At 40.7% G+C, this 14,348-nt stretch overlaps 1 protein-coding gene across 1 annotated transcript in view; it reads right to left on the reverse strand.

Annotated features, from left to right (window-relative positions):
• NSD3 (nuclear receptor binding SET domain protein 3) overlaps nt 1–14,348 on the reverse strand; it is a 4,286,093-nt gene that overhangs the window by 1,037,437 nt on the left and 3,234,308 nt on the right. Inside the window, exon 17 of the mRNA XM_044084319.1 lies at nt 1,736–1,892. Coding sequence (XP_043940254.1) covers nt 1,736–1,892 — 157 coding nt within the window. The remainder of the gene's footprint in view (nt 1–1,735; nt 1,893–14,348) is intronic.

Here is a 14,348-nt window from a genome sequence, read left to right on the forward strand (position 1 = left end):
CATGGAGCTGGCTTAAATATCTTATTTGCTTAGGTTCATGACTCGTCATCCATCTTAAGAAATACAGAAGTATACAATGGTTTTAACCTTCATACAGTCTGAAAAACTGTGGCACTGAGTCCCCTGCTTAAAATAAGCACTCAGCTCTTAAATAAGTTATGTTAAAGGTAAGCTGGACTGGGCCTCAAAACATTTGACTGTCTTCCATCTTAAAGCACAAGCAAAACCAATTATTCTAAAATCCATTCTTAGCTGTAAGACAGAAAGCAATAAATATATTTTCAAACTGGGAATATAAGTTACCATTTCCCTATCACTGGCAGCTAGCTGTTTGCACAGATTTGTAGCTAGTGCAACTGTTTACTGTCCATATGTTTATAAGGGTGTATATTACGTTATCGAAAATTTAAAGTTCGAACGTCATATGGTCAAAGCCATATGATCGAACTTTTAAATGTTCGAAAAACTAAAGAAATAAATAAATACATAAACAACAGAAAAAAACCTACCTGACCGCACCCCCCGCTCTTTAACTATACCAACTCCGAGACAGCACTACAGTGCAGGAAAGGGAAATCTTCCCATTCCACACTGTACAGAGATCTCTGTTGAAAAGTATGAACTTTTAAAAGTTTGATCATATGGTGTTGACCACATGACGTTTGAACTTTTAAAAGTTCAATAACGTAATATACACCCGTTTATAATACCAGTCACTTGTTTTCTTATGTTTCTGCATTGCTTGGGCCAGGGCTGTGGCTGAAGACAGTCCATAGGCTAATACACCTACCTGGATAACTAATGAATGAGCAAAGTAACTCAACACTGGTAGTAGCAGAAGATAAACTGCACCAAGATTAGTTTAGTGTTTTAATGTTCAGCTGATGACAAGTTCAGCCTCATTGCTTTCATTCCAAGTATCCCATTTTAGCTGAGAGTTAATCAATAGCGCATTCATATTCTATAGTGCACTCAAGAATCAAAGTTACTTATGCTTGCTCAGATGTACTTTTATCATAGCAGCAATGTTTATATGCATCTTGAATTAAGAAGAGCTAACAGAGTGCAATTTTAATTAGATGACAAAATGTTCTCCATGAGAGCTGACCACACGCCATCGCTGAAAATCAACCTTATCATCAAGGGGGAAAGGACAGAAATAAGTATAGGTGCAACAGCTCATTTTACATCACTGACTGAAACTAAAGTTATCTTAAAAGTGTAGGGTAAAGAATGCAGAGAGAAGCATGACCCGATTACTGTATCCAATAGCCATCTTTCTTCCCGAAACTGCAATATTTTGTTGAATTCTTCCATTATGTGCTCAAATAATTCCCTTTATATTGCTATATTATATAATCTCATGTATTTTAGCTTAGCTGAGCTTCTGTTTAAAAGTCTAGAAGACTTCATGCTGGTCTGAATAAAAATACCTTGGATATTCTGACATCTTGTCTTGCAGGGGTGATGTATGCCAAATGAGAACAGAGGACACATTCCAATAATAAATTTTAGCACTGCCTGATGCAGTTTGCAAATCTACTAATACGATTATTGGACAGAGCTATACAGATGGCACTTTATAAGAATTCTGTTTAAATACAGCCCTCATAAAAACCTCATTCACACATCACCTCCTCATTCACTTAAACAGAATGCTAAGAAATCTTTCCACTTTAGCTATATTTTTACAATAAATACCTACCATCTACATTGAAAAATAAGCATCTCTCACCTGTAATTGCCAAGCTTGACCCAGACAATCTGCTTGTAACGAAGTTTTCTCCCAGACTTACAATCATTGCAATGCCAGCTACCATCAGGCATTTCCATGTTCAGACAAGCAGGGTGGAAAGCAGCTGGACATGTGTCACAGCAGAGGAGTCTGCCACCTTCAAACAAACAGCATTACAGAGGACAGTCAAAAGACATAAAAATGACCAAACTGCTGTCGCACACTTGAAGACAATTTACAGCACTATTCACAATCAAATAAGATTAAGACAAAATACCCATTTAAATCAGTGTTCATAAAATGGTCAAATCATCCTGCTTTGCACTTAGTTTTAGAAAACCACACTTCAACAAGAAATAAAGGTTTAGAAGCGACTTGCATCATGTTAGGCAATACTTAACGGTTATCTGGATTAAACACCCCCCCCAGGTGTCTTAGCTATAAAAAAAAATGTCTGTCCACGTCAACTGTAACAATCTAAAGGTACGCAATGCTTACAAAAATGCAAGTTAAGAAATATTGCTAAAACTGACAGATACTATCAGACACTATCCCTACAAATGCATTTTAAACTATCTAAATAGCAATGATGTGATGACAACCCTGACCACAAGAGACACGGACTTAACCCTTTAATCCACCAAAACATAATTTAGACATCCTTATGGAAAAAAATAAAAAAAAATCAATTTGCTAAATTACAACTCATAATATTCAGCTTAGCAAAAGAGAAGAAGCATAATCTAAAAATAATACACAGTGATATGTGTAAATAAATATGAAAGCTAGACTGTCTGGCAGTATGCTAGCAGAAATGAACTGCACTGTTACCATATTCTATAGGTTCAGGTTTAAGAATGCCCTGTGAGAGGAATCAGTTTTGTATTCATGTCAGGTTTGCTCAAGTGTTGTGTTAGAATCCCCCTTTTTTATACTAGCGACCATAGAGCCATTACTCATTTGTTTGCACAGCATTGGTCTATCTTACAGGCTGATGAAGGCATTGGTGAGATTGTTGGCGACAAACCCAGGTTCTCATTTAAGAACAGAAAGAACCTAAAGAGGCTACTCTGCTATGATAGAGGGTCTAACATGGCAGATACTACTCCGGGCATTACCCTACCATGTGGCAATTGCAATTTTTGCTCTTTCATCAACACTTCAAGCACTTTTTATCACTCTGATTTATGTAGAGAATTCAATTTTTATGCTCACGCGAATTGTATGACATCCCACGTTGTGTATCTAGCAGAGTGTGCAGTCTGCAACTCATTCTATGTAGGCAAGACCAACAGGGTTTTGCGTGATAGGATTAGGGAACATATATATCACATCAAGAAGAGATCAGAACACAATGCACTCTCCAAACATGTTATGGATGTTAGGGGAACACACACGTTTAACTTTAGGGTGACTGAGATTATTTCCCCCAGTGTCAGGGAGGGTGATATCACTAGTCATACAGAATATAAGGAAACCAACTGGATTATTATGCTTCGAGCAGACGGGGGAGAGGCTTAAATGAAAGGGCCTCCATTAAGCCCTTATTAAAGAAAAGAAGACTGCAATAATGATTGTTTCTTAACAAACATGTTTTTATGAATTTGCTATTTATTTGCATATATAATCTTTAGTGAGACATTTACATATTTTTATACATATATATATATTTTTATTTATTTTTATTTTTATTGTATTATGCTTTTTGATTAGAATGCAAGGATGTAGAGTCATAGACTATTATCAAAGTCCGTGGGTGTGATTTATGACGTGTTCCTATTTAACACTGATTATTTCTTAATTAATGTACCTTCCTTATCGGATGTTGGCTTTCAATATGTGTTTAAATGGAGTATCTTTTAATTTCTGTATAGGTCTGATGAAGCTTGACTGCGAAAGCACTTACCATTTGTTGTAATAAATATTATGTTTTATATTTTTCACTGAAGGATTCAGAGACTGCATTTCCTGCCTGGTCTTCTGTTGTGATTTTACCATTTCTTATAAAATTAAAATAATGTTGCAATCTTGGGCTGCCAGGTTAGCATGTAAAAGTTTATCGATCATATTATATATTTCCCTTGTTTTTACAGGGCTGGATATATAGATTAATGTTCTTGATTTAAGCTACAGACAACTTTTTAAAGGACATAGAATCGAAAAATAAGACAATGATGAAGGGCATGGAAAAAGTACAGTTGTGTACACTCACCATAAATGTAGATGTTCAAATGTATTCACTGTTGCAGTCATAGCTATTGGGATTTCCTGCCGGTGAAGCCTTTGGTCGGCCCGACTATCACAGAATGTTTCTCCTCCTTCCAGCATCCATCCGGCAGATGCCCTGACTGAGGTCAAGATGTTTGGGAATAAAGGGAGTTAGCTGGCTCCATAACCTAAGTCCTTTCTTCCCCCACCAACAGGCAGGAGCCCCCTAACTGGACCCTAAGGTCAAGGGCCTAAGCTCAAACTCCAGAATATGTACAGAGGAGAAGGCGTGAATAACCAGGAACTAAAGAGGAGAATGCCCACCCCAAACTCATGGGGCAAGAGGGGAAGGAAGTATACTGCAACAGTGAATACATCTGAAAATCTACATTTGTGACAACTGTAAACAACTGTACCATGTTTTTCGTGTTTCACTGCTGCAGTCATAAAGAATAGTTGTGCAAAATCATACCATAATCATACATGTCCTCCTCTTCTATACTGCAGTATTCTTTAAACAAGGGAATCCTCTGTTAAAGGTGACCTGACGTCCAGCCAGTATACAAGAGCTTTAAAGTACTGCTAGAATGTGAGACATCGCACAAATGGCTTATGAGTACGTCAGTCATAAAAGTGACATCCGCATGTACAATCCTCAGAAGTGAATACCTAAAGAGGAATGCCAGTCTAAGGAAGAAGCAAGAAGGTTATCAGACATTCAGAACAAAAGCAGGCACCAGGGTGAAGGGGGGGGGGGCAGAATACTGAAAGACAGAAGAGAAGGACATCTATGTTTATGGTAAGATTTTACACAACTATTCTTTACCTTTCTATTCTAATGCAGCAGTATTCTTTACATGAGGAAGACTACCAATGCTTAGGAGGAAACCTGGGAGGAGGAGGAAGGACCAGAAGAGCTCTCTAGAAAGCCACAAAAAATGGCTCTAGCAAAACCAGCTCTAGATCTGGAGATGCCAACCAATTTGTAATGCTTAGTGAAGGTATGTACAGAAGACCAAGTAGATGCTTCTAAAATGGTATTAGTATCCAAATCACTAAAGTAAGTACCCAAAGAAGCCACAGCCCTAGTAGAAAGAGCCTTAACAGGCAAAGGGAGGTTCTTCCCATAGAAAACGTAACAAAAGGAAATAATCTTCGAAATCCAAGAAGAGACAGTCTGCTTGGAAAAAGGCAATCCCAGAGCCCTGGGAGGAAAAGAAACAAAAGGCTGATCAGATGTCTTGAAAGCCTTAGTTTTGTCTAAATAAAATCTGAGTTGTCTATACACATCCAAGGTGTGTAAAATCTTCTCACCAGATGATGTGGAGAAGGAAAAAAGGTGGGCAAATGAATAGAGTGGTTAACAGGCAACTCATTCATAACCTTAGGCATAAAGGAAGGGTTGGTATGCAAAAAGACCCTGTCCTTATGGAAAATCAGAAAAGGTGGGGAAGCCATTATAAAGCTTGAAGCTCAGATACCCTTCTGACAAAAGTCAAAGCTAGTAACAGAACAGTTTTCCCAAGTACACTGTTGCAAAGAAGCTGTAACTGCAGGCTCAGATGGAGCCACAGTCAGCTTTTCCAGAATAAAGTTCAAATCCCAAGGAGGAGGAACAGGTTTCCTGGGAGTTTTAATGTGAAGAATGACTTTAAGAAAGAGTTTAAACTCTAACCTGGAAGCCAAAGGGGGGAGATAAAGGCAGATAGGCAAAAATGGCTGACAGATTTTCACAGAGTAGTAAGCCAAACCATCATTGAGCAACTCACACAAGTAGGAAAGAACCAAAGGAACATCCACAGACAAGGGATCCAGGCTGTATGAATGACACCAAACGGAAAACCTCACATTTAGATAAGTAGAACTTCCTAGTATTGTGTTTTCTGGCCTCCTGCAGTACTCTTAAGCACATCCTCAGAAAAAGGTGTCTACAAAGAATCAGAGGCCTATCATCCACAAAGTGAGATGCAGAGTTCACAGATGTGGATGGATAAGAGAACCTTTGTCCTGTGTGAGAAGGTCCACCCTGTGAGTTAACCTTGTGACTGCCCTTGGCTAAATGCAGAAGAAGAGGGAACCAATGTTGTTTTGGCCAAAAGGGAGTCACCAGCAAGATATTTGGTTTGTCTTCCTGAGTCTTGAACAGGACTTTCTGAATGAGAGAAAAGGGGAGAAATGCATAAAGAAACATTCCCCTCCATGAGACCGATAGGGCGTCCACCTTCCAAACCACAGGACCTGGGACTCTGGCACAATAAAGAGGAAGTTGTATGTTCAGAGGGGAGGCAAATACATCTACTTGAGTAATACCCCACCAGTGGACAATACCCAGAAACACATCCCTGTGAATCATCTTTTCGTGGGATCGAGTCATGGACCTGCTCAGATTGTCTGCCACAGAATTCTGATGGGAAGAGAGATAAATTGCGTTAAGACTGACCTAGTACTGAACTGACAGTTCCCAAGCCATGAGAGCTAACTTTCAAAGAAGGTACAACTTTGTCTATCCCGTTTGTTTACATACCAGAGAACTGTGGAGTTGTCTATAAACAATTTTAGAGGTCCTGGATGGAAAAGCGGATGGAAAGCCTGAACAGTTAATATGACGTCTCTCATATCTTTGATGTTGATATGGTCCTCCTTTTGAGGAGGAAACCAAGGGCCCTGTACCTTCACGGAAGGAAATGTTGCTCCCGTCCTATATCTGAGGCATCTGTAAACAACTCTTAAGAGGGAAGAGAAGAATGCAAAGGAAGGCCAGGGTTCATGGAAATCTGCTGACTCCACCAAAGTAGTTCCTTTTTGAGACAAGGGAGAAGGGGAATCAAACTCCAGTGGATGTGCATGTCGCATGCAAACTGATGTCAGGTACCACTAAAACTTCCTCATGTGATGTTTGGCCAGAGGTAGCATGGGAATGGTGGATGCCATGAACCCCAGGAGCCTGAAAAACTCCCTGGCTGTAAAAGAAAGAAGAGGGAGAAGACTATGGAAGTAGGAAATGAGACAGTGAACTTTTGGAGGAGGCAGAGATGCCAGCATGACATCTCTCTGCAACCTACACTCCAGGAAGATGTGGTCCTGTGAAGGGGAAAGAAAGGACTTTTTGAAATTTGTGAACTGCAACCATTGCAGAAGGGAAATACTGAACTGCAGGTTTTGTTTCAGGTTCTCTGGAGAAGGAGCTAGAAGGAGAAGATTGTTCAAATAAGGGTAAACCTGGATGTCCTGAAGTCTGCAGTAAGCAATGACAGGAATAAGGCACTTTGTGAATACCTTTGGGGCAATGTAGAGACCAAAGGGCAAAACTGAGAGAGGCACTCTGTTAATACCTTTGGGGCAGTGGAGAGACCAAAGGGAAAAGCAGAGAACTGAAAGTGCAAGGAAGAAATAGAGAAACATAAAATATCCTGTAAAGGGGATAAATGGAAATGTGAAGATAAGCATCCTTGATGTCCAGAGTGGCCACGCAAGCCTGAGGAAGAATAAGAGGAAAGAAGGTTTGCAAGGACAACATGCGGTAGGTAGAAATATTCAGAAAAGTGTTTAGGTGATTAGTGAGAAAGATCCAGAATGCATCTCCATGGGCTGTCTTTTCTAGGTACGAGAAACATTCCAGAATAAAACCCTCTTCCTCTGAGTGGTGGAAGAACTTCTTGGATTGTTCCCTGATGTAGCAATTCCTGAAGCACCCGAGGAAACAGATGCAGTTGGTCTTGAGATGGTTGTGGAATGCCCATGAATGGAATAAGAGTTTTCCAGACCATGAAGTACCCTTGTTTGATAACAGACAGAACCCATAAGTCTTTAGTAATAGTTTCCCAAACTGGAAGAGACAGGGAGAGGCACAGAGAAAGAGGTAAAAAGACTGAGATGAGTAAAGTAGTCAGAGAGTACCTGACTTGTCCAGAATGGGCTGCTTCTGGGAAGAAACTGGTTGAGAGGGCTTAGATTGAGTTATAGCTCCCTTTTTGTTTTTAGAAGTGGGAAGGCAAGCTTGTTTTCTAACAAAGTAGGTCTTTGAGGGATAATTCCTCTGAAATTTGGGAACAGGCAAAACAAAGATATGTTCCTGTAGGTCCTTATCTTTCTCCTGCAATGATTTAAACAAATCTGCAGCTGCAGCCCCAAACAAAGCACTATTGTCTAAAGGAGCATCCATTAATTATGCTTTGATATCATCTGGAAGTGGTTGAAGCCTCAACCAGGAATACCTCCCTAAGAACAGATCCAGAAGCAGCTGCCCTAGAAGATGCTTCAACTACATCATAGCTGTATTTAATGGAGTGGCGAGTTACCTAAGAAGAAGCTCCCAAGAGACATCACCTGAGATTTAACGCCAGAGTCTTGGAGGTGAGAAATTGCTTGAGTGGATTGAGAAAGAAGCAGTGGAAACTACTGCAGGGACTGCTGAAGGACATCTATAAAGAAATGTACACTCATCTGGCACCTTATAAAAGCAATCAGGCCTTTTAGGGGTAGGTGCCTGTAGGTCTGGGGTCTTAGATGCTGAACAAAATGCATCCAAAAAGGCTAGTAAGACTGGAGGTACAGCAGAAGGGGAAGGAAAGCCCATTTGTAAAAGATCATATCTTTTCTGCACATCAGAAACCTGAGAGCAGTCCCAGTTAAGAAATGCCCTCATTTTAACTACGGTTTCTCCAAAAGTGATCTCTCAACTGCAGAAACTGTGCCTTTGGACTCTTCCTCAGGGAAGCATATTCCAGGGGGGATGGAATTTGAGAAGAGTAGGCCAAGGATTCATCCTCAGAAGAGCCCTCATCCTCACAAGATTCCAGTACCCTAACTCTTTTGAGTGGGGAAGTTGTTAAGGGAAAAACGGGATCAGCTGAAGGAGGTTTAAGAGCCATGAGTGCATTAAGCAAGCCTTGAGAAAAAGTTTCCCTAATCGGATTGGAAAGTCTTAAGTGCACAAATGTGCTTGGTTTTCTGCATCTTTTTTAACCGCACATCTACCTGGTGAAAAGTGGAAAGAACCAACATAGGCCTGCACTCAATAATATTAGTTGGAATAGCCTCCTTAATGAGAATTTGAGGGATACACCTAGGGTCTTCCAAAATAACAAGCTTTAGATTTCCTTGACCATCCTATGTGGATGTCTGCATTGTCTCTGAAGATTTGTCTAAAGCTAATTCCTTGATGTTGTCTGATGAGGTACCCACCAAAGAACCCAAGCCAACTCCAGACGGATCTCCGGGTCTTCATCGACCTCAAGAGAGACCTTAGAGGTAGAAGGCTCAACTGAAGATTCAGGCTCCGGCTGCTTGGCCTTCCTCTTCAACACAGGCTCGACAGAAGTCCCAGATGTACCCTCTATAACATCTCTAGCTAAATGCTTCAATCGCTGATTTTCTAAGTAAATCTTAAAGGATGAAAGACGGCTATGTAGGCTCTTGGGGACGAAGTCTGGCAAACGGAGCAGGATTTGTGGTCATACGTAGGCCCCAAACAAAAGAGACACAGGTTGTGACTATCCTTGTGTGGAATCTGTCTCCCACATTGGCACTTGCCTTTCTTGGATGACATGAAACCCTCACAATAGAAAGCAGTATCAAGAGAACAAATGAAAAACATCAACAGGGCACTTATCTGAAAACTGGACCAGCAGCAAATGACTTAGGTGAACAGATCAGACGATCAAATATGGCATTCAGACTATGGCAGATAAGTTCTGAGGAATGTACATGCGGACGTTGTTTTTATGGCCAACTTAACTCCTAAGCCATTCGTGCAATGTCTCACATACTAGCAGTATTTTGAAGTTCTTGCATCCTGGCCAGATGGCGGGTCATCTATGGCAGAGGATTCCCTCATGTAAAGAATACTACAACATTAGAACAGAAGGACATCTGATGAGATGACTCCCAAAGGTGAAAGAAAGGTGGACGGGAAAGTTTATGGGATAGGAAAGGGTGTCCTGCAAGATGGCAGTGGCTAACTCCACTCTGGACATGGAGAAGGTCGGAAGGTGATACTGTTTGGTGACAGTATGCACAGTGGACTAAGTAGCAGCTTCCAAAATGTCCTTAGTTGCCACTCTTTTAAGAAAGGTTGCAGATGTAGCAGTAGCCCTAGTGCAGTGAGGCCTCTCAGAGTCTGGTGGTTTCTTTCCATGATGGCTGTAGCAGAACAAGGTACAGTGGAAGATCCACTTGGGTACTGTTTGTTTACAAACTGGCCCCCTCAGAGCTACAGGCAAAGGCCACAAAAAGCTGGGTAGACTTCCTGACATTTTTTTATCTGTCCAAATATTAATGCAGTTGTCTATGCACATCCAAAGTACAGATGGTTCTTTCCCCCTTGTTTTGAGGGTTAGGAAAGAGGGTAGGCAAGTGGAATCTGGTTTACAGATCTCTGTAACCAATTTAAGCATAAAGGAAAGGCTGCTCCTAAGAGCGACTTTGTCAGGGTGGAAAGTGATGAATGGTTTTACACACTTAAGGGCCTGAAGTTCTAAAACCCTTCTAGTTGAAGTAATAGCTAGCAAAAAAGTTGACTTCCAGGTCAGGAATTTGATGTCTGCAGAGGGAGCTGACTCAAAAGGTGGGAGGGTGAGTTTCCCAGAATGAAGCTAAGATTCCATGGGGGAAGTGCTGGTTTCCTCAGGGAGTCTAATATGAACAACCCCTCTCAGGAACTGCTTCATGAATGGATGCGAAAAGAGAAGGGTTTCAGTAGCCAGATAGGCTAAAATTGCTGAAGCATGAATTTTAATAGAGCAGAAAGAAAGTCCTTTGTCAAAAAGTCCTGATAGGTATGAAAAGATCAGAGGCATCTGAGCATGAAGATGGTTCTGCCTTTTCTGTCTGCACCACATAGTAAATCTCTTCCATTTGGCAGAGTAAGACTTTCTTGTGTTAGGTCGCCTAGCTTCTTTTAGAATGTCCAGAACCTGTTTGCAGAGTGATGTCCCCTATAATAAAACATGAACAAATGCGAATAAAACTTAGTAAGGAATATTTTAAAAGAATTAAATTAATCCTGAAAAAAGCGTTGACAGCTAGGAACAAAATCCAAGATATAAACCAACTTGCTCTTCCTGTCCTAACTTATGATTTTGGAGTGAGTGACTGGACCTAAAACATGTTGGACAAATTAGATAGGAAAACAAGAAGAATGCTTCATGCTCACCAAATGATTTATAAAAATCAGTGTATACCAAAATTATACATTCTACGTTCCAAAGGAGGAATGGGCCTCCTTGAAATTGATTACATGTACAAATCTGCAATCGTGGGACTCCACACATATCTGCTGGCCTCACAAGACCCAAACATAGTGAAAGTTTTGAAACATGAGGAGAACAAATCTAAGATGACTTCTCTGTTTAATCTAGCATAAGCATATTGGTGTCAAAAAGGAATGGAAATCAAAACAGAAGTATATAAAAATCAGGCAGCAACTGAATGTGCCAAAAAACAAAAGAAAGAATATAAGGTGAAGGACCAGATGAGAAGGCAAGAAATGTGGAAAATGTATAAATAAAGTTGCAAGTACAGAAAAATTCTGGAAGAACCTCATGTGGATTAGGAATGAACGCAGGAATGGTTAAGGAGAAGCAAATTCAAACCAAGAGATGAAAGGTTAATATTGGCAGCCCAAGGCAGTGGGCTACGTACACACTGGTTGATAAAGTCCACTGAACATGTGGGAGAAACGGATAAATATAGGGTTTGTAAAACCGAATTGGAAACAGTCGCGCACCTCATTAATGGTTGTGATAGACTAATGGCAGAAGGACTGTACACTGAAAGGCATAATAATGTGGCAAGACTGTTGCACTGGGGATTGTGCAAACATTATGGTATTGAAGTGGCTGAAAAACATTGGAAACTTGAGCCACAAAACATCATAGAAAATGATGAAGTTTATATCACAAGGGATCACCCATTACCAACAGTTTAAAATATAGATGCTAGAAAACTGGATATAGTGGTCCATGAAAATAAGACAAAAGTAGCATTGATCACGGAAATCGCCACACCCAGTAACTACAGTGTGTTGCGTACAGAGAGACACAAAGTAATAAAATATTAGGATCTGCTGGCAGAAATGAGAGCAATGTGGAAGAAAGATACCCAGACAGTTCCAATAGTAGTAGGAGCAACGGGTCTTATAAAAAAAAAAAAAAAAAAAAGAATGTACATCATATTTAGATATGTTACCAATCCATGTAACACTGTACAAATTGCAGAAGAAGCCATTAATGGGCACACTGTGGGTGCTACGAAGAGCACTTTTGGCTGACATCAAAGACTGAAACAATACTAATTTCATGAACTTTAATCGTACTTTGACTTGGGAATGGAGTCCACTCATATCAAGGTATTAGAAACCCAAAAGATTTGGAGAAATTAAAAAAGGGGGGGGGGGTCAAGGTATCATCCAAGATGTCAATTTGAATGTGCTCAGGCTGGAATGTACGATGGAGCCCTTGTTCTGTGTTAATAGGTCCACTCTTTGGGGCAGCAGCCATGGCTCTTTCTTGCTTAGACTGAGCATTAGAGGATATCAGTGTTGCTCTGGCCAATCTGGGGCTATTAGAATGATCCTTGGCCCTTCTTCCCTTATGATCAGCAGCACTGGGGAGAAGGCACAGAGGAATAGGCCTGTTCAATGGAAGAAGAAGGCATCTGTCTTCCAGACTGACCTTGTTTTGGTCCTTAAACAAAACTTTTTTCAAGTCAGAGTTTTCTTTGGTGGCAAAAAGTTCCATTTCTGGCACATCCCAATGCTCTGGTTATGCTGAGAAAAACTTCTGGATGAAGCTGCCTCTCATGAGGGTCTGACAGGCTCCTACTTAGGTGATCGACCCAGTTGATTTGTTTCTTCTGGTAGGTACTGAGCTGTGAGGTGCAGACCTATGGAGTTTGCAGTTTCTCAAAGGGATACGGCTAGGTGACTAAGAAGGTAAGAGGTAGTCCACCCCCCTGCTTACTTATGTACCAAATAACTGTGGCGCTCACTGCTTTTACTAGAAATACTCTTGGTTTTCACTGGTCTTTGAAGGCAATCAGACTGGACTGGCATCAGTTCTTTTAATTTTATGTGTTGGTTCTTGAACTGGGAGTCCCATCCGCCTTGAGTTTGTAAGCTGTTGTAGTGAGCCTCCCAGGGTACTTCCAAGCCATCCATGGTCAGACTTTGGCCCTGAGGAATAAACCTGAAGGGAAGACCCGGTTTGAGGAAGCAGGCTCAGGCCCACCAGGCAAACTCTTTCCTGAGACAAGTTAGAAGTTTAACCCTGCAGCTGAGGGACTGAGAATGCTGGCAACATATACTTCTGAGTTACCGCTGCAGCTTCCTCATATGGATTCGGGCCAAGGGAATCATGTGGATGCAATATGCCATGTAAAACAAAACTCTGAGGAAAACTCTGTCAGTGAGATAAGTTCCTGAGTAAGCGATTTTGGAAGTACAGTGTTAGAAAGGAAACCCTGGCTGGAGGGAGAAATGCTTTCTGAAGAAAGGAGTCCAGCAAAGGTCCCAGAAACACAATCCTATTTGTGGGGATGGTCTGAGACTTTTGGGTATTGACGGTAAACCTCATTGAAGCCAGGATTTCTTGGGTGTAAAGGAAATCTACTTTGAGTTTTACTAGACTGGTTGCTTGAATGAGGCAGTAGTCTAAGCAGGGGTAAATATGAATGCCCTTTGATCTGCAAAAGGAAATCACTGGGGTTAGGCATTTTGTGAAAACTCTGGGTGCAGTACACAAGCCAAAGGGTAGAATACAGAAATGATAATGCCTCATACCTGTTATAAAGCATAAGAACCTCCTGTGAGATTTTTTTATGGAAATGTGGAGGGATTTGTCCTTTACGGTCTAAGGTTACCATATACGTGTTTGGTGAAATCATGGGCAGCAATTTTAGAAGGGTCATCATTTTGAATTTTAGTACCTGCAAGAATCTGTTAAGCTTTGACAAGTCCAGAATAGGTCTCTGGGTAAACTCTTTTCTGGGGAAGAGGAAAAGCTTCAAGTTAAACCCCTTTCAACTAGGCCCATTAGGTATGTAGTTGGGCACACATAAAGGAATTAAGCATCAGCGAGGTACAGTTGACAATAAGTATGTAAATAACAATACATAGTGCAGAATAACACAGATATGCCAACATTCTTCAGTTGTGGCACACAATTTTATGAGGATAAAACATGAGTTATATGTTAAGCCAAGAATTACAATAGTGTAGACATGGTACACGTATTAGTCTGGTGAGGAACAGGGACATAGCCATTTTATGCTGAGGTAAGATTTGAGAGTTATTTTAAATTTAGAAAGGGATGCTGCTAGGGTTAAGGATGTAGGCAGGGAATTCCAGATTTTGGCTATATAAGAAGAATATAGGGAGTCACCAACATGGTTGTGAGATCTGGTAACT

Source organism: Protopterus annectens, chromosome 9.part0, assembly GCF_019279795.1.
Source record: "Protopterus annectens isolate FY-2018-M chromosome 9.part0, PAN1.0, whole genome shotgun sequence".
Lineage (NCBI taxonomy): Eukaryota > Metazoa > Chordata > Ceratodontiformes > Protopteridae > Protopterus > Protopterus annectens.